This window comes from Cavia porcellus, unplaced genomic scaffold, assembly GCF_034190915.1.
Source record: "Cavia porcellus strain 051 isolate PalLab524CR breed Dunkin Hartley unplaced genomic scaffold, mCavPor4.1 scaffold_7, whole genome shotgun sequence".
Taxonomy (NCBI): Eukaryota; Metazoa; Chordata; class Mammalia; order Rodentia; family Caviidae; genus Cavia; species Cavia porcellus.
Genome location: NW_026947490.1, coordinates 61,297,951 through 61,323,367, shown reverse-complemented (window position 1 = coordinate 61,323,367; position 25,417 = coordinate 61,297,951). Strand labels below are relative to the sequence as shown.

At 39.6% G+C, this 25,417-nt stretch overlaps 1 protein-coding gene across 12 annotated transcripts in view; it reads left to right on the top strand.

Moving 5' to 3' along the window:
- Positions 1 to 25,417, top strand: part of Pard3 (par-3 family cell polarity regulator) — a 605,303-nt gene that overhangs the window by 567,462 nt on the left and 12,424 nt on the right. For all 12 annotated transcript variants that reach the window (XM_063253682.1, XM_063253679.1, XM_063253681.1 and 9 more), the window contains one exon: positions 20,211 to 20,331. In XM_063253682.1, the coding sequence (XP_063109752.1) occupies positions 20,211 to 20,331 (121 nt within the window). The remainder of the gene's footprint in view (positions 1 to 20,210; positions 20,332 to 25,417) is intronic.

Sequence of the window (25,417 nt, the reverse complement as noted above, 5' to 3'; positions counted from 1 at the left end):
GACGGATATCCAACTCCAGCTTTAACTGGAAAGTCTGGATTTTTACATATATATAGTCCTATCTCCAGAATCGTGTTTCCAGGGTTTTATAAAAAGTGCTGTAAAAGAAAGCATCTCTCTTCTTTACAGGCCCAAGCATGTTTGTCTTTCAAAAGATTAACACCATAGTTACTGATAACAAACATGGGTTTTCCTTTCAAAAATTCAAAACCTGATTGGATTTGTGTGTGTGTGTGTGTGTATTATTAATCAGACTTAATACTACTTGGTGAAATCTTTTATTTAATATTGAATTCTTTTTTTCTCTATTTGTAATTTGCTACAAATAGTTGAATTACTTCTAAAGTTCTATAGAGCATAGTAGTCCTAAGTTAGCAGCAACAACAACAAAAATGAAGTCTATCCAGTCTTTTGAAAATATTTAAGTTGAAGATCTCTAGTTGGCTGTTTTGAAGAAAAAAAAATCCTTTTTATAACAATATTCATTGGGCCTTAAAAACTAGATAGTTGATCTGCCAAGAACTACTGAGATAAAGTGGATTGTAGCATGGGCCAGGGGAGAGTTACAACCTGTACTTTTTCTTTTAATTATTTCCAGGGGAAGAGTTAGTCAAACTACAAAATACATGAAAAACATACTTGGTAACAGATCTTAATCAGGAAATAGGACGCTAATCTTAGAGACTTAGACCTGGAAAGGGTAATCATGATTATAATTTACATAGATGTAGTATAAGTTACAGTACATAGTTTATTTGGGGGGGTTGCTATTGTTGAGTAAACCCAGGTTTTGTGCGTGCTAGCAAAGTGCTCTGCCACTCAGCTATATCCCTAGCCTTTGTCATAGTTCAACACATTGTAACTTACTTCACCATTTCTTTAGTGAAGCCATAGTGCCCATTACAGGAAGTGGGTCTGCCCATGACAGGAAGTCGGTCTACCCATGACAGGAAGTTGTCTGCCCAGGACAGGAAGTTGGCCTGCACATGACAGGAAGTAGGTCTACCTATGATAGGAAGTGGTTTTCCAGCCCCAGAGAGTCATCCTTTCACCAGCAAGGCAGAGGCACTGCCACCATCCCAAGTGTCACACGCTGAGGCCTGGCCTAGAGTGAGAGAGAAGGCTGTGTTGGGTTCCCATTTGTGCCCTACCATTAGCCTTTCACAGTGAACCCTACAAGTCACTTGATACACTCCTTTCAAACTAAACATCCAGTAAACCTATGACACCACCATTTCACAGCAGCCCAACTTCTTTTTACTTTCTGTTGCTATGGCACATGTGTGACCACATGAGCTACTGACACTTCTGTCCTGAGCTGACTTCCACATCTCTGCCTGGAAGTCATTCCTCTTGGTTTTACTCAGTGGTCCCCAAGTGCCTGTTCTGTGCCCAGGACCAGCTTAGATGCTTGCCTGTTCTGTATATCATGTTATTCACATAGAGGTGAAGCCAAATAAACAGCAGAAGAAATGGCTCAAAATAGGAAAAGAAACTCTAGATCTTTATTCCACACTCAGAGAGTGGTCACTGGGACTCTAGGAATATGACCTCTTTAGTTCCCAAATTATTTGAGCAGCCTTTAGAAATAGCTATTAAAATGAATATAAAAGGATGCAAAAATGATAAAAAGCTATGTTAGGAATCTGAACTAAATTTATCTCGAGTTTTCTAGTAGCAAAGCTGAAACAAAATTTTTAATCTATGATAAAAGGAAATGTACAAATTCATTTGGAGGAGACTTTGCTGCCCACTAGATTATGAAGTACTTTTACATAGAATTTGATCCTGGATATAGTGTAACAAAACAACCATTTTCAAATGAAAAGTTGATTAAGATTGATGAATTTCCTTCTGATCAGTTCTTTGTGTGATTAATAGAAATATATGAGACCATATGTAGAAATACCTACATTAAATTTTAGGAGTAACTATTAACTGTACTTTCTAGAAGAAAAATTATGTAACAAATGGAACAACTTTTTCAATATAGGGCTGCAAAAATCAGAAATGTTAGCATTATGACCAATGTTGCAGATGTGTTCTTCCATTGAAAAGATATTTTTCTGAGAATTTTAGCTAATATAGTCTAGGAATATGCAACTTTATTAGTCCATATTCTTAGTCTTATTATAAACAGTAAAATGTTCATAGAAAATTTTATAAATACAAGAGAAAAATAAAGATTACCAGAATGGAAGGATTCCATCTCAAATTCCTCTTAGCATATTCACTAAGCGATTTCTACCTAAAACTGCAAAAATCAACTTAAGATTCATTTTTTATCCTGTGATTAATTAAAAAATAGGTATCAAGAACTACTTTCATTGCTGTTTTTTGCTAATGCTGATTTTGTCAAATGCTACATGATCACCATTTTAATCAATTATGAGATTCACATTTCTCACATTTTGAAATCACTGAGATTGAGATGATTGTAGTCAATGTTAGCAAAAGTGGTACCATGCTTTTTCTTTCTTAGACATATATAAAATATGACAGGACCAGTGGTTTCTTAAATTCAGTAATTATAGAAAGTTGTAATTGTTTACTTCATAGATACTTCTTACAATTATGCAACACGAAAATATAAATATTTAAAATAAGTAAAAATTTATTCTGGCAACCAAAAAATAGAGAACTAATTCTTTGAAGTTCTTGACATATAAAATGTCTTGGGTTCTCTTTTTTGTTTTTGAAAGTTAGACAACTAGCACCTTACCTGAATCAATATTGTAATAGATCCTAGGACTTGATAGAAACAATTTTGGCAAACGTGTCAACTTGTGTTTATAAAACACATCTTCTTTTCTTCTTTTTTTTTGGAACCCGGGATTGAACTCAGGACCTCACACTTGCCAGGAAGGCGCTTATGCTACTGAGCTAAGCCCCTGGTTTATAAAACACATCTTTAAGTTTACTAAATGTTCTGCTGGTGGTGCTTCACCATGTAGTACACAGGCCACATACTTAAAGTCCTCTAGACAGTGTTGTACCAAGACCATGGAGATGGCATTTTAATGTCAAAACAAAACAATGCAACAGAAACCTATAGAAACCATGTTGCAGTGACAAAATGAAATGTCAGTGGAGGTCTATTGTAATGTAATGTCAAAACAAAATGTCAGCCAAAATCCATAGAGACACTATTATGATATTGAAATGAAACAATGTATCGGAGCCAGTGTGCAGAGACATTACAGTACGAGAAAAGACAAAACAAAATGGTATCTGAGAGGTCTGTAACTTCTGTGTCTCAGTGTGGCTTCATGTCACATGGTGGGCATGGGATAAACATTGGTAATATTTCATTATATTTTCCAAGTCTTTTGCAACTCAAGAAAAGAAACCCCAGAGTCATTTTTTAGTATAAATGCCTGGCTTCGAAAATTGCTGGTATTTATATCTAAATCTAAGCCTGGGCCTCTATTTATGCCATGTCTTTGTCAGTGTTCTCTGTATTCATTTAGACCTTCAGATACAGCTGAACGCAGAATGAGTTCCATTTGGTCTTGGCTTTGCCTGCCTGTACGCCAGCACTTGGACACCAGTTGAAAGTATAAAATACAGAAAAGCAGGGTTGCAATCTGCTTGTGTAGCAGCATACTGGGCCTAACAGATGCCGCTCTCCATCCTTTCTCCTCTGTTCTCAGGTGGAAGCTGGCAGGACCCCCCTAGCCTCCTGTCTGCAGGCTGGTTTTGAAATGTTGCCTGTGATCTTTGATCCTTCCATCCCTGCTGAGTTACAGTGGGGCTGGGTTCTTCCTTCACCTGTTTTCACAGCCCTTTCTCATTTAATCGAGAGATTAAAACTTTTGTGTAGAAAAAAATTATTAAAATCCGTGATGGTGTGAAATCGAGTATATTCCTTACAAGAAAATTAACTTTGTAAAGTGTCAAAGTGTTTGAACATTTTAGACATAGTACAGTGAAAATTTTACTAGATATAGCAACTCATAAAGGTCAAATTATCATCCAAATTTTAAACAATTTGTGTCTAGGTTCATTATTGTTTTATTGTTATTTTAGAAATTTGAAAATCCTCAAATTGAGAGGGGAGGAAAGTCAAGTTAGTTAGAGGAAACAAAAATTCATCAGTATTGATGCCTAAGAAAAAAAGATTTGTTTTTCTCATTTTAATCAACTGCAATACAATTTAAACATCATGTATTAAGCAACAATACAATAAATCCTCATTTAATTAGAAAGTAAACAAACCCACAATGAGCAAAAATGTTTGCAAGTAAGAATTTTAAGAGGGAGAGTGCATATAAAAGTGGCTTTATGAATTTGTCAGAAAAAATAGCAAGAAAACAAAAGAGGTTTTAGACAGTCTCCTGCAGTCAGTAGACTATAGTTCAGTTCAATTCCTTCCTTTTTAAAATTTCTTGCTTCATTTTTTCCAGAATGAGGGATTGAACCAGGGGCCTTCCACATGCCAGCCAGTGCTCCCCCACAGAGCTATCTGCCCAGCTCTTTTTGCATCTTATTCTGAGACAAGATTTTGGTAAATAGCTCGTGTTGGCCTTGAACTTGGGTTCCTCCGACCTCAGCCTCCCAAGTAGCTGAGATTACCACTGCACTGCTATACCCTGATCTTCCTTTGCTCTGCTCATACTGAAAACGAAAAGTCATGAAAATCTCAGCATTTCTAAAAGTTAAATAATACGTATTGTTCCTTCTTTGCAAGATAGTAAGGACATTTGTTACTTTCGAAAAGAGTTTTTCAGCACAAGGATTGAAATGTTAAAAAAGGACTTTCGGTAAATTTTTAGATAATCAGATTATGAATTGGTTCTTCTAAGACTCATTCGTCAGGGTCTTATACCAGGATTGGTTTGTGTCTATCAGTTCTCATTTAGTAACCGCAAAAGCTGAGATCCTGTAGGGAAGTGGTCCTCTGAGTGAGTGGGTGGGCTGTGCTCTAGCCCAGGGCGGGCTAGCAAAGCATGCCTCTGTGGCCCTGAGGTCCTCTTCTGTGGGAAAATTGTGACACGCTGTTTACCATGAGCTCCCGTGGAGTGATTTGAAGAGATCTGAATAGGGACTGGTCATCCTTTGGCAGGAGGATTAGGAGTGAAGGCCAGCAAACCCTCAGACAAGGATTAAAAAACTTTGTGTAATATTCGCACTGACCAGTGGGAGTAAACTTGTGTAATAAACATCTCCAGCAAAACCATGAATTTCATTACATGTCAAAGGAAGGGAAAACTATTTTGAGTATGGTGCCAGAACATGTTCTTGGGAGGAAAATTTTGAGGGACTTAACTAAATCTTAAAAACAATATTTATTTTACTGAGTTTTATGAGCCACAGTATTAATGCTTTAGAAGTTTAGCCCTCAGAGCCAGGAGTAGTGGAGCACACCTGTAATCCCAGCCCTTGAAAAGGTGAGACAGGAAATCACTGCAAGTTCAGGATCAGCCTGAACTGTTTATATACTTTTAAAAGTATATGGCTAGGGGCTGGGGATTTAGCTCAGCGGCATAAGCACCTGCCTTGCAAGCAGGCAGTTGTGAGTTCGATCCCTGGTACCGATAAAAAGGAAAAAGACAAAAAAAAAAAAAAAAGTATATGGCTAAAATTCCCTAAAGTTTGTTGGATATTTGAGGACATATTCATGTTATTTTAACTAATCTATCATCATTTTAGAAGTTTACAGTCATATTTCGTATACTTAAAAAGTGTAAGTATCCACATGCCAGTTTTTCTTGAAAGGTATTTGCTTTGTTTGAAAATAATTGGAAATTAAGAATAACACCAACTTTAAAAGTCCAGTGACGTAAGGGCCAGGGAATTTAGCTTAGTAGCATAAGCACCTCCCTGGTAAGTGTGAGGTTGTGAATTCGATCCCTGGTACCAAAGGGAAAAAAAAATAAAAGGAAAAAGTCCAGTGACACGGAGAGTGTCTCGACTACTTTTCTCTTGTTGCTAAGACAATATACCAATGCCCAAAATGAGGAAAGGAAAGGTTTATTTAGCTTATAGTTTTGGGAGTTTTCGGTCCCTACTCAGCTGACTCCAAGGCAGCCTGGCATGGCTGAGGGGCAGCCATTCATGGTGGCCACAAACGACAAGAGTGAACAGGATGAAAAAGGAGGAAACAGACCTCCTTCCCTCCCTTATATTGTATGTGGTTACCCACCTCTGAGGGTGTAGCACTCCTGCCACCAATCTCAGCACTAGATAGTAAACCAGTCAAAAACTAGACTCAGCCGCCCTAGAAAGCCTTCCTTCCATGACAACATGAGGCTTTGGAGAGACATTTAAGCAAACCACAACAGAGAGTAATGGTATTTCTTCCTCCAAAACTCCAAAGAGAATGAAAAATAAATATAGTGTCTCTATTTTTTAATGGAAGTAGATGTTACACGATGACACAGTGACTCCAGAATGTGAAGATCCGAATTTATACACCTCAGACCAAAGATTGTTGGGTTCTCCTTTGAAGAAACTGAATGGTCCCAGTGAAGGAACCTCAAACACTCACAATTCACAACCAAAAGTGATTCTTGAGCTAGGGGTGTATCTCAGTGGTAAAACACTTGCCCAGCATGCAGGAGGCCATGGATTCAATCACTAGCGCTGTGCTCCTGCTCCTGAAAAGTATCTTTAGCTAATCTATAGGACACTGCCCTATAAACTCATTCATGCACAGTGACTAATACAGCTTTTAGCACTTAACTTTTAAACATGTAAGGGGCAGAAAGCATGCCAGATATTGGCCAAAAGCCTTGGTTATGGAAGATGGGCTCTAAAACAAACTTTTACAAAAGAGGAAAACAAAATAGAGGAAAGAGGAGAAAATAAATATTAATGAACAGAAAATAAATAAAAACCAAATGTGAACAGCCAGCTATTTGAAAGTATTACTGAACTCTTAGAAAATAATATATAACAGCATTAAGAAATGTAACAGACAGCTTGGTAGATGAGATTGAGAAATTTCTGAAAAAGTAGACATTTATAAGATAGAATACTATATTCAGAAGAAAAAAGGAAAAGAATCAAAAGTTCATTCTGGGAGGTCAGTTTATATGCTTTCTAGGAAGAGAGAGGAGAGTAATAATGGAGGAAGTGTAACAGGACATCAAAAACTTTATAGAACTAAAAACTTAAAAGTTCTAGATTAAACACTTACTGCCAACAAAATCAATTTTTAAAGACGCTTTGTGAAATCTCATGGTATCGTGCAGAGATGATACTATGAAAAAGATATCCAGTGGAGTGGGAATCAAAGCACTATCAGATTTCTCCAGAAACAATGTAGCAACACCTTTAAATATTGAAAGGGAATTTTTTTGTACGTACAATTTCGTACCTAGCCAAACTGTCAGTAGGAGACAGTGGTACAATAAGTATGTTTTAAGTATACAAACAATCATTTTTTTAACCCCTAATTTCTCCCTTTTCGGAATATGTGCTCTGACACCACCCAGGATAAAAATGAAGGGAAGGACCAGGTAATGCTTTGCAGAGATTGGGAAGCAACCAGTGCATGTTGGACTGGTGTAGGAAGCACGCAGGAAGAGTGTGCAGGTGGGAGGCCCTTAAGTAACTGAGATTGATAAGCTAGAATAGGTTTGATCTTGTGAAAACTGATCTTGTATTATAAGGCTTCAGAGTATGAAAAGAGGCTGGTTCTAAGAAAATGAACAATGTAGTCATAATGTCCTACCTGAATTAACAGTGAACAGTATTTGTATAAATTTTGTAAACATTAAGTAATTTTCAGATAAGGTATGTTATAACTGGATGAGAGGATATGAGATGGAAATTGGGGATGGTAATTTAGATGGCAGTGTAAGAGCTAATGCTTCATCCACCTCAATAGCAAATCAACAGGTATGTTTAAAATATAACTGACACAGCAGTCTAATCGTATTATTCAGCAGTATTTAAATACCAGAGGAGTTTGGTTGGGTACGGGTTATTGTGAAACCTTTGGCTTTGTTTTATGTACCTATTAACAAATTGTGCTAAGTTACACTAAAAGAATGTCAAATAACTAATGAAAAACAGTGAGCTGTGGGAAAATCACTGATGAGGAATTACAATTGATCCACTCTGAGTATTTCAAATGCAGATAAAAAGAATATCTAAGAAAATAACTGAAACTCCTAAAAATTTCTCTTAGGATTGAGTGGTCAGAGAGATAAGATGTAACAAAGCAGGACATTCTTTTACCTTAAGACATGTAGTTAGCATTTTATAATATAAGCTATACATCTGTATGACCTTAAAGTCGTGTAAGCTGTTTTATAGTTTTTAAAATGTATCAGTAATGCCAAAGCAGTCCAGCCACACTGTTAGTGTTTTCCTCATGCGATAATTTAAAGAAGGATGAAATAAGAGGTCGATTTGGTTGGCATTTCTATTTCATTTATTATCTCTAGCCAGAGAAACAATTTGTTAAGTTGGGATATGGCCAAGTCGTGACTAGAAATAAAGCCCAGAAAGTTATTAACTAATTATTAAGTTAATCAAGAGCATAAAATAAATAAAAGTGAAAATGATTTCAATGAGATTTAAAATATTTAAAAACCAATAATACATACAGATTCTTCACTTGGACTTGTGCTGTTTTTGTTTTTTTTTTGTTTTAGAAAACTAATGAACAAATGACTGTTTTCACTACTTTCATTTTAATTCTCAAAGGCTTTGCTTATTATGATATTTACCTCCTACAAATCTCCTGTTACATTATGTTGCATTTTGAGTCATTTCAGGAAAACCATATAGAAATTTAGCTATGATTTAGAATTGAGCTTCGGAATTTTATCATTTAAAAAAATAGTTTTGTGTGACATTTTCAATTATGCTGTCATGAAAGACAGAGTATGCAAAAACAAAATGTTAACCGTGAATTCTGTGTAATCATTTCATGATTAAAGAATTAAAATAAATGGTTCTATAATTAGTTTCTATATTTGTATGATAAAACATCTCTAATACAAAAAAAGAACATGATAATCATTTTATTTTGTCATCAAAATCCATCAGGCTTTGTAATATAATTTGCACTGCTCTTTTAGTTAAAAGACTCATAGTTTATTTTCTGATTTTCACTTTATTTTATCACATTTTACACCTGATAATACTGAATTTTGTTTCCTCTGTATTCAGCCGATGCAATGTGTATTTTAGTTTCAAGCTCCGACTTTAACTGTGTTGCAGCTAGTTAACTTTTGTATCCTCAGTGATTTTATTGAATGAATAATAGAAGTGATAGACTTCCTCCAACGCTTTAACCTGTTAGCATACTTTGCATGTCCTTGCCATTTATGAGAGAGTTCAGGAGAATCACATAGGCAGGAAATATGCATTTGGACATTAACGCCAAATTATAACTACTTTTTGCACCATACAAAGAAAAATAGTGCATGTGTTTGTTATAGGTACAACAGTTCACAGAAATAGTCTAGGATTCATTTAAATTCTTGGTGTCCCTGGGAAGCATTCTTTCCAATCACTTGCTTGGTTAAAGCTCCTGCTAGCAGGTCAGGAAGATCTGGGGGTCCTATCACCCACCCCTGGCTGCTACCATTTGCCTTGTTCCTCATAGGGCCTGGTAAGGAGACTCAGTCTAGCTCTTTCCACCGGCTGTGGGCCTTTAGTATCTAGCACACACTTGCAATATTCAAAGGTTATTTTTATAAAAATTGATGAGAATATGGTTTCTTTAATAAAAACTTGGCCGATCAGTTTTACATCGAAAAATCTTTTAAAACAGCTGGGTGCAATGGTGCACACCTGGAATCCCAGTGACTTGACAAGCTGAGGTAAGAGATTCTCTGGAGCCCAGAAGCTCAGGGCTAGCTTGGGAAATACAGTGAAACTCTGTGTCAAACAGAAAAAAAGTGTTGCTAAATTATTCTACTTTGCACTGAGTTTTTAGCAAATGCATCATTGGAGGTATGGTTGCTCTAGATTTAGCAATCATTTTGGGTCGAAACCAGCTAGAATTGTTTCTGTGATACCAGTGTGGAAATGCTACCTAGGGACCCCAAGACAATGACTTTGTCTATGTTTTTTAGTTGGGTCCTAACTAAAATATGTATGTGTGTACATGTGTGTGTTCTGTAGTTGCAGGAATTCTTGAAAAGCAAAGCTAAATTTTTCTGTCTTGTCTGAGCCTCCTGACAAGCTAATAAGGAAGAGTGATGATGGTAATAAGATGGGGTGAGGGTCCATCCCCGAGATTCTGCTGCCTATAAAATGATAGGCCTGTTACCAAATGACCACAGAGGGACTCCAGCGAGATCTAGTCCCGAGGCTTTCTGATGGAGAGGTGACCTCCCTGAGCCGCAAACTATCACATCAGAAGCAAATGCAGGATTAACAGCTTCAGAGACCACCTTTTTAACCCAGAGAACATAGCTGTATGTTTTTAATTTGTTATGATTTATTGCACTGAAATTGGTGCAAAATGGACAACAAATCATGAGTGTCAAAATCTGGAAATGAATTTTATCAGCTGAGTAAAGCGAGTGCCTTTGGGATTTGCATAAGTTTCTCATAATTCTTTTCATATTACAGATGATGAGGAAAACTGTGAAAATAAAGTGAAAATGACACGATATTTCTTAAGTAGCTAATTTTACATGTACACGTAGACATATATAAATATAACCACTTAGGCTCAGCTGAGGCTTTTTCTAGCATGCAAGGTGATTTGTACATAATCAGATACATTTGTCTAAAAATCTGTAAGTCAATACAAAGACAATTTGTTCCATATCACAAATATATGGGATTATCTACAGAAGAATGCAAACATTATAATAAGATACCTGCCAATGTTTTGTTTTGTTCAACATTCTAATTTTGAAGAGGGAATTTAGACTCACATTCCAGTATAAACATGCTAAGATGGAAGAAAGATCTGTCCCAAATTATCAGATGTTATAAATACCCTTCAGCATCACAAAAAAAGCTGCCCTTGTTAGAAACTTACTGTGCATGCATAATTAATCTGAGCAGCACATTCCTTCCACACAACCAGAAGAGAAATCGAATTCAGGTGTTTGGTGAGCATATGGGAGATTTACAGTGAATTTATGACCTGTGGCTTGAGTGTAAAACCCCAAAATATTTGCTGATAAAAACTTAATGAAGCTTGTGCAGAGGAGCTATTTTTATTTGTACTTTGGTAATTGATACATTGCTTGGTTTAACCCTCCCACCCTTTCTCCCCTTCCTCATAAATCTGGTGGCCAGAGAGAGATCGCCCCTCCGGAAACTCTGAGCAATCTGGTCAGCTTGGTCCAACCTGCTTTCCTAATTGGAAAAGCTTAGAGTTTGCTTTTCCACAGCAGTTTCTTCTGTTCCTTCCCTTCCCTTTTAATTTAGTAATTTAGGTGTCTCCACCTGCGCAGGTGACAGGCGGCAGAGCCATATGCTTTGATCAGGCACCTGGAAGAAGCACTCTGTTCCTACAAGAGAAGCAAAAGCAAGGGATGACATCACAGTTAAGAAAGACGCAGAGACACAATAGGGCTCATCATTAACGGTTAGCAGTAAGTTCGTTGCTGTGGCCCCAAGTCTGAGCACACCTTGCAAGGACAGGAAGCTGCCTCCTGTAGCCCCTCTGCCTCAGTGTCTATGCTTCGATTGCAGAAGAACACTCCTGATCTGAGTGCCAGGAGGAAAAGCTAATGCCAAAGCTTTCCATTTTAACATGCAGGGTGTGATGGGTTTAATGAGAAATCTGTATTTGCTCACTCATTTGCAGCAATTAAGAACTTAGTTCTGACATCTGTAGATGAGAACTATTTACCTGGCGATTACAAGATCAGATTTTATGGAATTGCTAATCAGCATAGAAAAATATCTAAGTGGCAGGAAGGTTGTTTACCTCTGCACTCAGAGTGGTGTCAATTCCTGGGAGTTCTGCTTGGATCCCTTTTTAGTTCAGTGACACCCCCACCTTGCCTCCTCCATGCTTTAGACATTGCTACTCGAGAACTTGTTTGTATCCACTTTATCATGCTGACAATCTGTCTGATTCGAAAGGCTTACAACTCTGTACATCCGTGCATGACATCACAGTAAGACATTGCTTAATGATGTGAGACGCGGGTGGTCATTGCTGGCTGCCTGTTACTGAGACTATGTGACAGGTCTGCCCCTAAATCTGTTTCACCCAGTGTCACTTTTTGCCCACTCCAGGCCCTATATCAGCTTTAAGTGACATCCATGAAATAGCTGAATTTCAGACTTGCCATTGATGTAAATAAAGGGACCATAATAGAGTCTAGAATTAGTCATTAGACAAGGAGGGAAAATTAGCCCTAATTTCTCTCCAATAAGCATGTTTTAAAAAATAATTGTATTCTGGAAGGGAGGTCATTTTACCTAACAGACTGGATCATTAATCTTTCCATTGTGTAGCAATCACAGAAGTCAATAAAGAGATACATTCCCCTTCAGTAAGGCAACTAAAACACAGGGTCCTTGTGTGACAGTGAGACACTGTGAAGGCTTGGAAAAGTCAGAGTCAGGTGAAAAGAATCCTTGAGGGTACACAAATCAAGTCCCAGAAACCTTAACCTGCTCCCCTCTTCTGTCTCCGTGTGCTGGGGACTAGGGCTCGGCTGATGTCTCGGAAGCCATCGGACTTTAAAGTGCTGGTAAGCGAAGGAGAAACAATTCCTTACAGAGACCGCAGGCGGCAGAGCTCTGGCTTCCTCTTAGCTATATGCATGGGATACCTGGCCTCATGATAGGAATCTGTCAATAGGAAAATAATTTTATATACAATTGGAAAATTGACTTGAAATGTTTTAACTGGGGAAATAACGATGTCTTCTTTCATCTCCAAGAATTAGATGTCAGGTGCACGTGTGAGGCATAACATTTAGAATAGAATTTTGTACTCAGGCCAAAAAATAAATTGCTAGGGCTGGGAAGTTTATAGCAAAAACAAAATAGCTAAAGAGATAAACTGAGATGGTTAACAAAAATCTTTGCTGTGTGCCCATTCTTTTGTAAATTGAGGACTTGAAGGACATTTCTTAAATCCTGGACCTTCCAAACTAAGGACAACTAAGTTTTAACCAGGATTGCCTCATAGGTTGTATGTGTATGCAGAGCCCTCCATCTCTATGTGTAAGTCCTTCATCTTCTTCAGAAAGGGGAACCAGGAATGGGTCTTAGGTTCTGTTGTACCAAAGAACCTGGTTGACCCATGTATTACATTCCACAGGCAAACACTCGTATTTTTGCCTGAGTCTTATGACCCTTTTAGAATGAGATGCTTTAGGTTGGTGACAGAAAAGTCACCCTAAGCTTTTGGATCCATCTCCATGAAACATTCTTGACTATATACTGGTATTCAGAGGAAATCACATTGTACTGATTTTAGATACAGCAGTATCTCAGTTCACGAACTTAATTCTTTCCATGGTTCTGGTTGCAAACCGAATTGGACAAGAATCAAATCAAATTTCCCTATAAAGTCAACATTGGACCTAGCCACTGAATTTGAGTCTGTTCTCATCTACTTCAGTTTGCAACCAAAGCATGGAAAGAATTAAGTCCACGAACTGAGGTACCAGTTTAGGATCCGGCAGCTGGCATTTTCCAGTTGAATATCCTGCAGTGGTATTTATTTTATACAATTTCTTTCTGGCCAGCACTTTGGAGGGACAATCCATATACATGATAATGGTGGAACTCACTTGTAAAATATGACTCCTGCCTTTTCCTCTGCTCTACTGACTGATTCACTCTTCCAACAAGCAGTATTTGTTTGGTGCCAGGCCTGGGCCAGCCATATGTGTTTCTAGGCTGCTTTAGTATGTACATGTGCATACCAAGTATGAATAGTCCCTGTAACACTGTCTAAAATAATGTGGTAATAGTGGTGGTGGGATCAGTTGTACACGTAGATTTGAGGGAGGGAGGTTTAGGGGGTTTATTCTGCACCATTTTTGTATAACAAGCCACCTAAAAGCCTGGTGGCATCCAAGCACGGACATCACGCTTCACTCATGCATGCACATAGGCTGGTAACTGGATGCTCCAGGCTGGGCCACACTGGGCCTGGCTTTATGTGGCAGTGTGGGTCTGATGTGGTCTTCGTGTCTCATGCCAGTGCTGTGGGTGCATTCCTGTCACTGTGGAAGTCAGGAACGCCAGAGAACTGACCCACTGTGCGTTCCATTTCCTGCCCATGTGCATCACATCCACTGATACCCAGTTGTCTAAAACAAACCACACAACCAAAGTCAACCTCGGTGGAATATTAGTTTTCCTTTGCTGCCTCACAGATTACACAAGTTTAACAGTTTAAAAGCACATATTTATTATATGACAGTTTCTGTGGTTCTGAAGTCCGGATGTGGCTTACCTAGGTCCTCTGCTCAGGATCTCATCAGGGTGGAGTCTGAGGACAGTCAGGCAGGATTCTCCTGTGGAGACTTCACTCAGGGCAGCCAGCCTGCTCACTTCTGATACCGTGAGCGGGATTCTGTTCACTGCACCTGTGGGATTCGGCTGCTTGATTCTTCAATCAGCAAGAGGGAGAGAGACAAGCAACACAGATCCCAGATTCCTACAGAATTGCATAATGTAATCAGGCGCATTCCATGGCTGTTGCCGTTTCATTGGTTGGAAGCAAGTATGGGTCCTATCCACACTCAAAGATAGGGGATTACAGACAAGGTAAAAGCAGAAACCTCAGGGGCCACCTTCAGCTCTGGCCCTCACAAACACTTGCTGAACAATTTACTGTGCACAGTAGGTGATAAAGTATCTGCACGTTAAATGGTGATGACGAGGGCACAAACTTAAGAAAACAATGCAGCCACTGTGGAAATCAGTGTGGAGATTCCTCAAAAAACTAGGATTATAGGTCCCATTCGACCTAGCTATTCCCTTTCCGCATATTTTTCTAGAAGAATCACATAGCTGATATATGTGCACCCATGTTTATAGCAGCACAATTTGTAATAGCTAAATCTTGGAAATGACCCAGCTGCCCATCAACCGAGGACTGGATAAAAACGATGTGGAGTACTACTCAGCTATAAAGATAGCTTGATAGAAAATAGATACAACTAGAGACCATATTCATAAGTGAGATAAATCAGACTTGTATGTGTAAACATTGTATTGTCTCCCTAGTGTAAGAAACTGACAGAATAAAGAAGGTCCAAAAGACACAGTAGATATTGTGAAAGGGAAAGAAACTGCTCAAAAGGAAAGAACTGGGATGGGAGAAAGGAGAAGGCGGGGGGATATATACACACACAAACAAGATAGCTAAGATAATTGTATTACTCATTCTGTTAGCTCATTGAAAGGAACAATTAGTGCTTATATTGTTTGATCAATTTTGCATGCTGATATCTGGTAATTTGAGCAACTATCTAGGAGACAGCAATGTGCAATAGAATAACCATTGCAAATTTCCTATCATCTTGTTTTGAAATTCTATATCATTTTCATTGTTTTTTTTTTAAATGCTCTTTAAAATAAAAAGTAAAAGAAAACCACTCCCACATGCAAGCAATAGAAGACATTGGCAGGTGGTATTTGGGTCCTGGGGCAGTTACAGACCAATTGAGAAGGAAAGAAGAACATGGGTTGCAATAATTAAGAAAGACTTCTAGGAAGTGAAATTTGATTTCTCTGCTGATTAGAAAAATGGGGGAGGGGAGAGAGTTATGAAAGGCAGAAACATACGAGCACAGTTATCTCCTCCCCTTCTTGACAGCTTTTCTGCTCTTGGACTTGACAGTGTAGTCTTCTCGCCCTTCTGAAGAACATGGAAAGCCTGACCTCTTTTGTCCCCTCCCCTTGGTCTTCCTTTTCTCTCTTTCTTCCATGGGAAAGAGCATGTGTACCAAAGATGGTGCCTTCTCATTAAAACATGAGTGGTTCATTCTGTCTTGCTTTGAATTCTGGATCTGAAAGCTCTGCCCCTGCTTTCCAGATATCTTTTGCATAATTAAAAATGCAAATGGTAAAGTATTTTTACTCCATAAAGACTTAATCAGTCACATCATAAACTACTCTCTCTCAGCATGTCCTCCTCTGGAAAGGAGGTCCAAGCCCAAGCTTGCAGGAAGGCATCTCCATACTCAGTTGGGACAGATTGGACAGAGAGGACAGTTCAGGAAGACAAGACTATATGGACAAGGCCCACTTACCAGCTCCTTAAACCACTTGTCCCTCAGCATGCTTGGGACATGGGTTCCAAGACCCATTGCACACCAAAATCTGCAGACACCCAAAACCCTTAAATAAGTGGTGTAGAGTTTCCATGTGAACCTGCACAATCCTCTGATGTACAATAAAACATCTCTAGATTACTTACAATGTGTAACACAATGTCAATGCTATGTAAACAGTTGTTACACTGTATCATTTCAAGCACAATGACAAGAAAACTGTCTATGCTTTCAGCACAGTTATTTTTCCCAGCTGTCTTTCCATCCCAGGGTGGCTGGTTCTGCGAACTGGGAACTGTGGGTATGGAGGGGCAAATGTGTTTGCATCCAGGACTGCTGGCAGGAGCCACAAACCCTCTCTTGATTCAGTGCTGGTAAATAACCTAGGGAAGCACCATATAGAACAGGCTACATCTGCAAAATATAAGTTACAGGCTACAAGCTAGCTGCCAACAGACCTATTTTATTTGCCTTACTTAGAATTTAAGAAGAAAATAAGTCCACTTCTGAATTTAGGGCAAAAAAAATTTTTTGTATTTGTGACTTATTTTTTTTAAAAATTAGAAGTCCACACCAGGCCTGTGACCACTGTTTGTCCCAGAAGACAATTGGTGGTTCCTCACACAGCAGGTTCTCCTTTTCTTTAGCTGGTGGCATGGGGGTGTTGGAATTTGCCCCAGCCAGGAAACCTATCAGCATCATTTTCAGGGTGTTGTCCCTATACCTGCACCAATTTCCGAACAGACGTGGGTTCCTGGTTCTGGGCTAGGCTAGCTGAATGAGAGATTTAAAGATGAGCCATAGTGATCCTTAGTGAGCTCCCTGAGTGATCCTCAGGGACACAGAGCAGGCATGGAAACCACTGCTGCGCATTTCTCCGGAAGGTGTTGTGTGAGAGAGAAGCCCAGATCATAAAGAAGCAAAGCTAATGGTGTTCACTTAGTAGATAAACACACACACACACACACACACACACACACACGCATACATGCACATGCTCCATTCGAGCTATAAAAACCAATGTATAAAGAGAGGCAGAAGTTCAGAATTGGACCAAACTGTCTTTATGTCTGTTTATACATAAAAGTACCTCCAATCATTGCTTGTATCATCTCCAGATCTAAACCTTGCAAAATATCTGGAAATCATGCTTCAGTGACTCCTCATTAAGAGTTTTATTGTCTCATCCATCCAACTGATTTAGGCACTATTTTTATTATATACCTCATACAAAAAGCTGATTGGAATGTGACCAATTAGATTGGTCACTATTGTTACTATTTAAGATTTCCTTCAGAAGAGCCTTAGAAGCCCACATCTGAATTGTTGGCTCATCACATACTGGCCTGAGAAGCAGAACTGAGTGTTGCAATGGCTTCATCTCATGGAGCCAGGATTTCACCTTCAGACTGCCAATGTTGTTCCCCAAGGATGCCTGACAGTCTTCCAGTCTTTGGAAATCATCTCAATCATGAAACCATTGCAGCCTGTTTTCCGAGTTCAACCCTGAATATGGCTTTGCTAGTCTAAGAAAGCCAGTCAGCTTTCTCCAGAGCAGAGGAACAAAAGAGAGCAGCGGAAAGCAGGGAGAGACAGTGGCCTCACTAGCTGCTTTAGAAATAAGAGCAGATGTGACTTCCAGAGCTTATCTTTTCCTCTGAAAACATTGAGGTCAACAGCATTTAAAATTAAGGACACTGGGTCAACTGTCTTTATTGGGAGAGTGGATGTTTACTTAATGACACACAACAAGAGGTCAGTTTTCATCAGTGGTTCAGACTTGATGAGCCTAACAATTTGTAGGGTTAAAACCATGCATGACAATAATAGAAAAGTATTCTGGTTAGACTTGTAAAATACTTTGTCAGTCAAGCCTCCTGCCATCTTCCTGTTAAAAGCTATGATGTATGTTAGGAACAAAAAAGGCACAGCTGGAAAAGTGGCAGTGACATTAATGGATGCTCATTCTCCTCTTTGTCTTAGGGATGTGGCAGTCCTCTTCCCTGCACTGTCACTGTTTCATAGACAGAATAAGGAGCTTTAGAGAGCAGGCAGTATATTGGGCAGCCGTCATTGAAAATTTATGTGTTGGCAATATAAGGGACCATGTGTATCTTTAAAAACCCCATGAGAATGAGAACCCACCATGAGTGTAGAGAAAAGTTTTGACATGGCAGTCAGTGTGGGCTAAAGCCTCACACTGTCCAACAGCACATTTTACAGACCTATGAACCTTTAATGTTTTCCAACTAATCAGCTCAAAAAGATCTGCCAGCAGAAAACACTGGGAGAACAAACTTTTATTGACTGGATAAATACTTACATTGGAGGTATTGTCAGGATATTCCAAAAGCAGTAACAAAATTGCTAGAAACATGAAGGAGACAGGGACTCTTCCCAATGGAGTCACTGATGAAAGACCACCCCATATTTCTGGAAGATGTTCGTATATGTAAAATATGTGTGCATATTTTATATTTGAGATTTATAAACTTTTGGAATTCTTCAGAATACATGGAGGTAGTTGCAGACATATGCCTGTCTGATGATTTTGTATACTCTAGTTTGGCAGACTTTCTCTTTCCAAACTACCTCTCACAAATGGCATCTCCCAGGAGGATGTGCAGCCAGTGGAGTGCATGCACACACCGAGTAACCAGGGCAACGTGTTTTCATGAGGACACCTGATCTTCCTGGTAGCTTGTGAGTTCCTGTTCAGCTAGCAGCTTGCAGGGAGCATATGATCAGTATGAGGCTGGATTCGTGAACTCCACAAGTTTGAAGCTTTCTTGGGAAGACAGTGTATACCTGGTGTATTTAACTAGTGTTTAATGCAACTTCATGTCCTACTGAATGAATGGACCGAAAGTGCTATGAGACTCAGCTGACTTTTTTTTTTTTTTTTTTTTTTTTTTTTTGTCTTTTTCCTTTTTATTGGTACCAGGGATCGAACCCACGACTGCCTGCTTGCAAGGCAGGTGCTTATGCCACTGAGCTAAATCCCCAACCCCCTAAACTGACAATTTTATCTATACTATTGTTAGTATAAAAATTCTGTTTTAAAATACTATTTTGATTTTTACAAAGGAGGAACTTTGGAGCCTGGTATGTTTTATTAAGTGGTACACATGATTTGGTATTGGAGGACCTGTAGTGTGAGCCAGAAAATCTGAATTCTAGTCCCATTTTCCCTGCTGGTCTGCTGGGAGACCTCAGAGAGGCCACTCTTCTTTAATGTCACTTTCCACATTTGTGTGTGTGTGTGTGTGTGTGTGTGTATGTGTGTGTGAAATACTTCCTTTTGTACCAATCATATAAGATCTCTGTGAGTATAAAACAAAGTTCAATGCTTTACAAAAAGAAAGTATCATTATTAACTAAATGCTTACCTTGTGCTAACATTAACACCTGAGCTTAGCTTTTAAATGCTTTTCATTTATGCCATGGGTTGTATTTTGTTCACAGCCATCTGATGACTCCTGAAAGGGAACTTCATGTAATGACTTTATGAAAATAACACCCTGCATCTGTAAGGCTAGGTTGTGTGTGCCACCTCACTTGATTATCACAACTGTGATATTTAGAGGGAAATGATGATCTCTATTTCATACATTAAGAAACCTGGGCTCAGAAGGATGAAGTCTGAGGTGGAGGAGCTGGGCCACACCTGGTGTTACTCACACTTACAAGTCATGTCTTTCCCCAAACAGCTTTACCACCAATACTTCTCCAAGATTCAGGAAGGAAATGCAGCTCTGAAAGAATAGTGTGCAAAGCAATATACTGTACGGCAGCAAGTCTATATAGCAGAAATACTCTTCTGTTTACCGTCTTAGAGATCCTTCTGAAATAATTTCAGTAAGGATAAATCTTAGGAACAAAATGAAAACATTTTAAATACTCAAGTACTGTTTTAAAAATTCACTTTCTCTTAAATAACGGCATTTCATAGCATTATCATTTTTCCTAGCAAGTGTGCTTCACAAATCATATTTCTGAAGGGTGTTCATTGTTGCCCTTTCTTTCTTCCAGCAACAGATCGACTCCTAGCAACCACGATCGGATACAGCGTCTGCGGCAAGAATTTCAACAAGCAAAGCAGGATGAAGATGTTGAAGATCGGAGACGGACCTACAGCTTTGAGCAGCCCTGGGTAAGTTCGGTCTTTAGGTCTTTACCGCAGTGAATAGTCCTGCGTCTTCCCTGCAGTCGAGGTCCCTGAGCTATGACCTCAGTCTTTTATGAAATGAGACACGACGGAGCCAGATTCCCTTGACCTTTAACATATTGACCTTTTCCTCATTTCCGTCTGAGTTTCGTCATTGCTAATTTCATTTTATGTCTTGTTCCACCATCTGTCCATTGCATAATAGGTCTAATTAGCTGTGGAACAAGACATAGCAAACGTATTCTTGTTCTCTACTATGCATTTTTATTAAGTTTAGTAAATATTTCTCTGTGGATATATTTTTCTCAGAATCAGAGCCATAGTAAGTTCAACACATAGCTGTTTATTTCTAGTAGGTACAGAGTCATTGTTTAGGATTCTTGATTTGTGTGTGTGTTGTGCTATAGATTAAATAGAGGACTTTTGCCCTAAGCTACATCCCAAGTCCTTTTTAATATTTTTATTTTGAGAGAGGGTCTTGTTAAATTGCTAAATTGCTGGCACTGGACTCCAACTTGTGACCCTCTTGCCTCAGCCTCCCAGGGTACTAGGATTCCAGGGATTACACCACACCTGGTTTAGAAATTTTTGATTCTTCATTCTCCCTCATTCCCTAGGATATTTGTTAAATTCCTGCCATTCGTTTGCATAATTATTTTTACTCCCTCCTCCACACAATTACAGAGTAATCTTTCTGGAACAAAACTTGGATTGGTTCTCTCAATGCCAGACCTATGTCTGCATCTCAGGTTTCACCCTGAATAATGGCACTTCTGGGAATGGAAGGTTAGGAACAGATTTGGGAGTTAGAGATGATAGGGATTTTGAAGAATAAGGATTTATTTGGGAAATCTGAGAGTGGGTCTTTTGGGCTGAGTAATGCTGGAGAATCTAGCCTTGAATATGAGAAAGTTCAGTCGTTATGGGAATGTGACCATAACGAGTGAGGACCAGGAATAATAACAACAAATCTGTAGTTTAACCTATACTGAAGGCTGGCGAGACTGGACAGGTGGTCTGAAGCCCAGTGAGAATGTGGTAAGGCCTGCTTCATCTGACAGCCCACAAAGGGTTTTCCTGCTAAATTAGGAGTAGGCAAAGAAATGTCAAAGTTCTAGGGGTTATCAAGCCCACAAGGTTGAACTCAAAAGCATTTTCTGGCTTCTAGGATCTTGAAGGCAGTGAAGTTCTGGATAAGGTTGAGATCTAAAAGGTATCATCTCTGCTTACACACTACAGGAACAGAGGACAAATTGCTGAGTTCAGTTTAGTCAAAGTGTTAGGAATATCATTATTTCCATGAGATTTTTGAGAGGAGAGGGGCCAAAGGAAGAATGGTGTTAGAAAAGACTTGAAATTAGGTGGCCCAGTTTTGCGGGGGAAGGCTAAACTGCTCAGCGGAAGAAGGACCAAAAAGTCGGTTATGTTGAGAGAAGTGGTGATTAAAGGTGGAGAGGCAGTAGGAGCCTTCAATGCTGGAGTGAAAGTTAGGAGAAAATGGGACCAGGACCAGAGCGCCGGTTCACTGGTCAAGTGGCCTGGCTTCGCGGGCTTCAGTTTTTTTATTTTTAAAGCAAGAAAATTAGACAAGATGACTGTCAGTTACTTACTATGCATTGTGACAACATGAACATTAGGGAGAAGGCTGAGTGTGAAAAGCAGATGCAAGCAGAGCTCCTCTGGTTGGATGTCAGCAACTCTGTGGATCTACATGCTGATGGCTGTGGATCTGTCTCAAAGTATAGCCCACAGCCAGGTCCCAGATCACGTGGACACTTGCTGTCCACACATGTTCCCAGCCCTGCTTCAGGCCCGCCAGTCTGGGACCTCTGTAGATGAGCCAAGGAATCTGTGCCTTAATGTGCTCTCCAAAGTGGAGACAGGTCAGCTTTGAAAAGCACTGTTCTAGAGTCTGATGGTACCTGAGATCCTTTCTGGTCCTAATACCCAAAACCCCTAATGCATTATGTAAAAGAAGGACTCTTTAAAGGTCTCTGATTCAGGGATTTAAGGATTGCATTGGAGTTGAGGAAGAGTCATTGGGGGATTCGAGAAGAAATACAGTGGAGAAGCTGTGCCAGGGAAAGAGTGCCCCCTAATTTAGGAAAGGAACTGGCCAGGTGGGGCTGGCTTCCAGGAGTAGAAACACCTCACAGAATCCATCCTTGGCATGGCTTTGGGAAATTATAAAACAAGTCCAGCAGGTCCAACATCTAGGAGAATTTACCCTCATCTTCTACAGCAATACTGTTATTAATGATGTTTTCCTAAAGTATTTACTTTTCTAGCTGATCTCAAGTAAATGGAGTCATTTCCATGTAGCAACAGGACAGAACTACGATCATATTATTTGATATAATCGGTTCCATCTATCCCCACCAGGTTCATTATAGCAAGGTCTTTCATGATACTGGGTAAATATATTCTTAGCTATAAAATACGCACAAAGAGGCTGGAAAAGAGTGAGGAACACAGTGTCAGTCTGCAGGTAGAAGTAGCAAGTGCAGGTGGAAATGAGTTTCTCTGTGTCTCTGTCTGTCTGTCTCTGTCTTTTTCTCTCTCTGTCACACACACTCATTTCCATTTCCAGCCTAGCAGTGGTCTTACCATTCCCCACACCCTACCATTAGGAGGAGTCTTGGGCCATTTTACTTTCTTTGCTAAAATGGCTGTCAAGCCAGCATCTTGGCAACATTTATTCTTTAATTACTTAATTCATCAAACTTACTGAGTGCTTGCTGTGTTCCAGTGTTGTTCTGGCGAACAGAGCTGGGACGATTGTCCTGAGAACTCTGCGGTCTTGCTGCTGCAAAACAAAAGGACACCTTGGACAATATAGAAGGATGTGATAGGGTAGGCAGGGGGCCAGGGCACCAAGAGGAGAGAGGCTATAATGAGTTTTGGGGGGACAGGAAGAGCTTTAAGGAACTCCTCTCCAAAGCCAGAATACACAAATTTGAGAAACATGTCCTTGGGAACTGAGGTTTATAAATTAGTTTCTGATTGCCCACATTATTATCTATGTGAGAATTCCAAATTTGATGCTAAGTGAGCATTTCTTGCTTCTTAGCTCTAGAATTTGTTATTGAGAAAAATAAAAAAAAAATGATTGGAAACCTATTTCAGGGCTTTTTATAAGATTTTTAATATAAGGACAATGAAGATACTGACATTTCTATGTTACTTTTCTACAAGAACAGTCACACGAGGGAGTGTGTTTGAGAGTCTTGTATACTTGGAAATTCAACAACTGCAAGTCTTGGGTCAAATTATTGCGTATCAAAATTGCCACTGCACCTTTAGACAGAGTAGCTGTATTATTGTTTCTTGTAGTGAACGAGCAGGGAATTATTTGGGTGACAGGCTGATTGCCTAAGAAATGGAATAATTTCCTAAATTGTGGGTCAGAAGTTGACCTTTTTTGTTGTTGTTCATTTTCAAACAATTGTGAGCTTGCTGTGGACTCTCACTCTACTGATCATGTAAATGAACTTAAAAGAGCTGCAATTTTATTTTCTGTATTAATTTTCATACCAATTCTGATCATCACCTTAGTAAAAGTTGCTCAGCTATTCACTTGGGCTGTGTTCTTACGAATCCATTTTACAAAATGAGCTTTGCGTCTCTTGGAATCATTCCTGTCTTCCCATATGCGGGCTGACCTTGCAAGGTCATGGTGTTTGGAAAGGAGGAGAGGGTGATCTCACTCACTGGGATGGTTTGTAATCATTTTAGTGCTGAGGAGCCATAGACTCATCTCCAAGCTGTGTGCATAGCAGAGACAGTATTAGAGGGACTTAACGCTTGTTAGAAATACCCACATGCAAAGTGCAGCCAGATGTGTCAGAGAGAAAAATATCCAAGGCAATGACTTTATATACAGAGTGGCATGCAGCAGAAAAGTCACCCAGGTAGCCCTTTCAGTTCATCTATTTCGAGCATGTTCTCTCGGACATCTGCCGTACAAGGTGCACCTGTTCATGGGCCTTTGTGCAAAGTAATTTGGGGGCCTGAGGGAACTGATTTGTGGCACAAAAGGTCTTTAGATGAGCAGAGGCCCAGAAAACTTCCTTAGCACCCTAATTGGAGTGAATTCTCTCCCAAGTTGAGGAAGAGAATAAGAAAAAGCAACTTCTTCCTCTCGTAGTGCCAGGTGCCAGCTAAATAGAGCAGCAAGGTGCTTGCAGTCTTTGTTAAGATAATGGAACAGTAGCTGAAGTTGGGGTTATTTTCACTGAACTCAGATATGGACAAGACTCAGTGTTGCTTTTAAGAGAATTAAATTGCAGGCTGCACACATAAGTACAGTATGCTGTTAAAACTTTGCGGATACCTGAGTGTCACTCACAAGGAGAGTTGTGGGCTGAGACAATTGATAGATGGGATAATGGAGCCTTTAATAGCTGTATTGCTAAATCCTTTCCATCCCAGGTCAGAAGGGACTGAAGGTAGTTTAGTCCTTCAGGTAGAAAATTGACACTCCACAGTGTGAATATCCTCTTGTCCCCAACCAAGCATGCACTCTCCCTACATAGCTGTCTTTGAACAACAAAATGTGCCCTGCACTCCATTCTCCTGTCATCTCCTTCTTAGCCTTTTAGGGGTTTGCCTGTTTAATTGGTGAGCCACTCTGCAGCCCCACATTGCCACTCATGTGCCTGGGGAATTTGAGAAAATTGTGGTCTTTTTGCTTTCATCCTTTCTAAGACTTGAAAGATATCTCTCTCATTTCTTCATGACGGCTTCCATGCCTAGGCTAAAAAATTCTCCTTGTTCAGAGAGCCCCGCTATGCAGCCCCAGTTCAGGCTGGGTGGAAGTCCCCTTCCCTCAGAAGCAGACCTGGAGAGGGCAGTTCTCACAGAAGAGGCAGAGGCACTTTCCCCCATGTGCTCAGCCTCTGCCCTGCTGCATAGTAGGGCCATTTCTTAACCCCGTGACCAAACTCCCCCTGCCTCCGGCTGGTTCTGTGGGACAGCCCTTATACTTTCGGCCCACCTGTTGCTTAAGGTGGAAAAATAAAAGTGACCCAAGTACTGGTGGGAAAAATGAGAAGACGATGCTGTGTTAAAA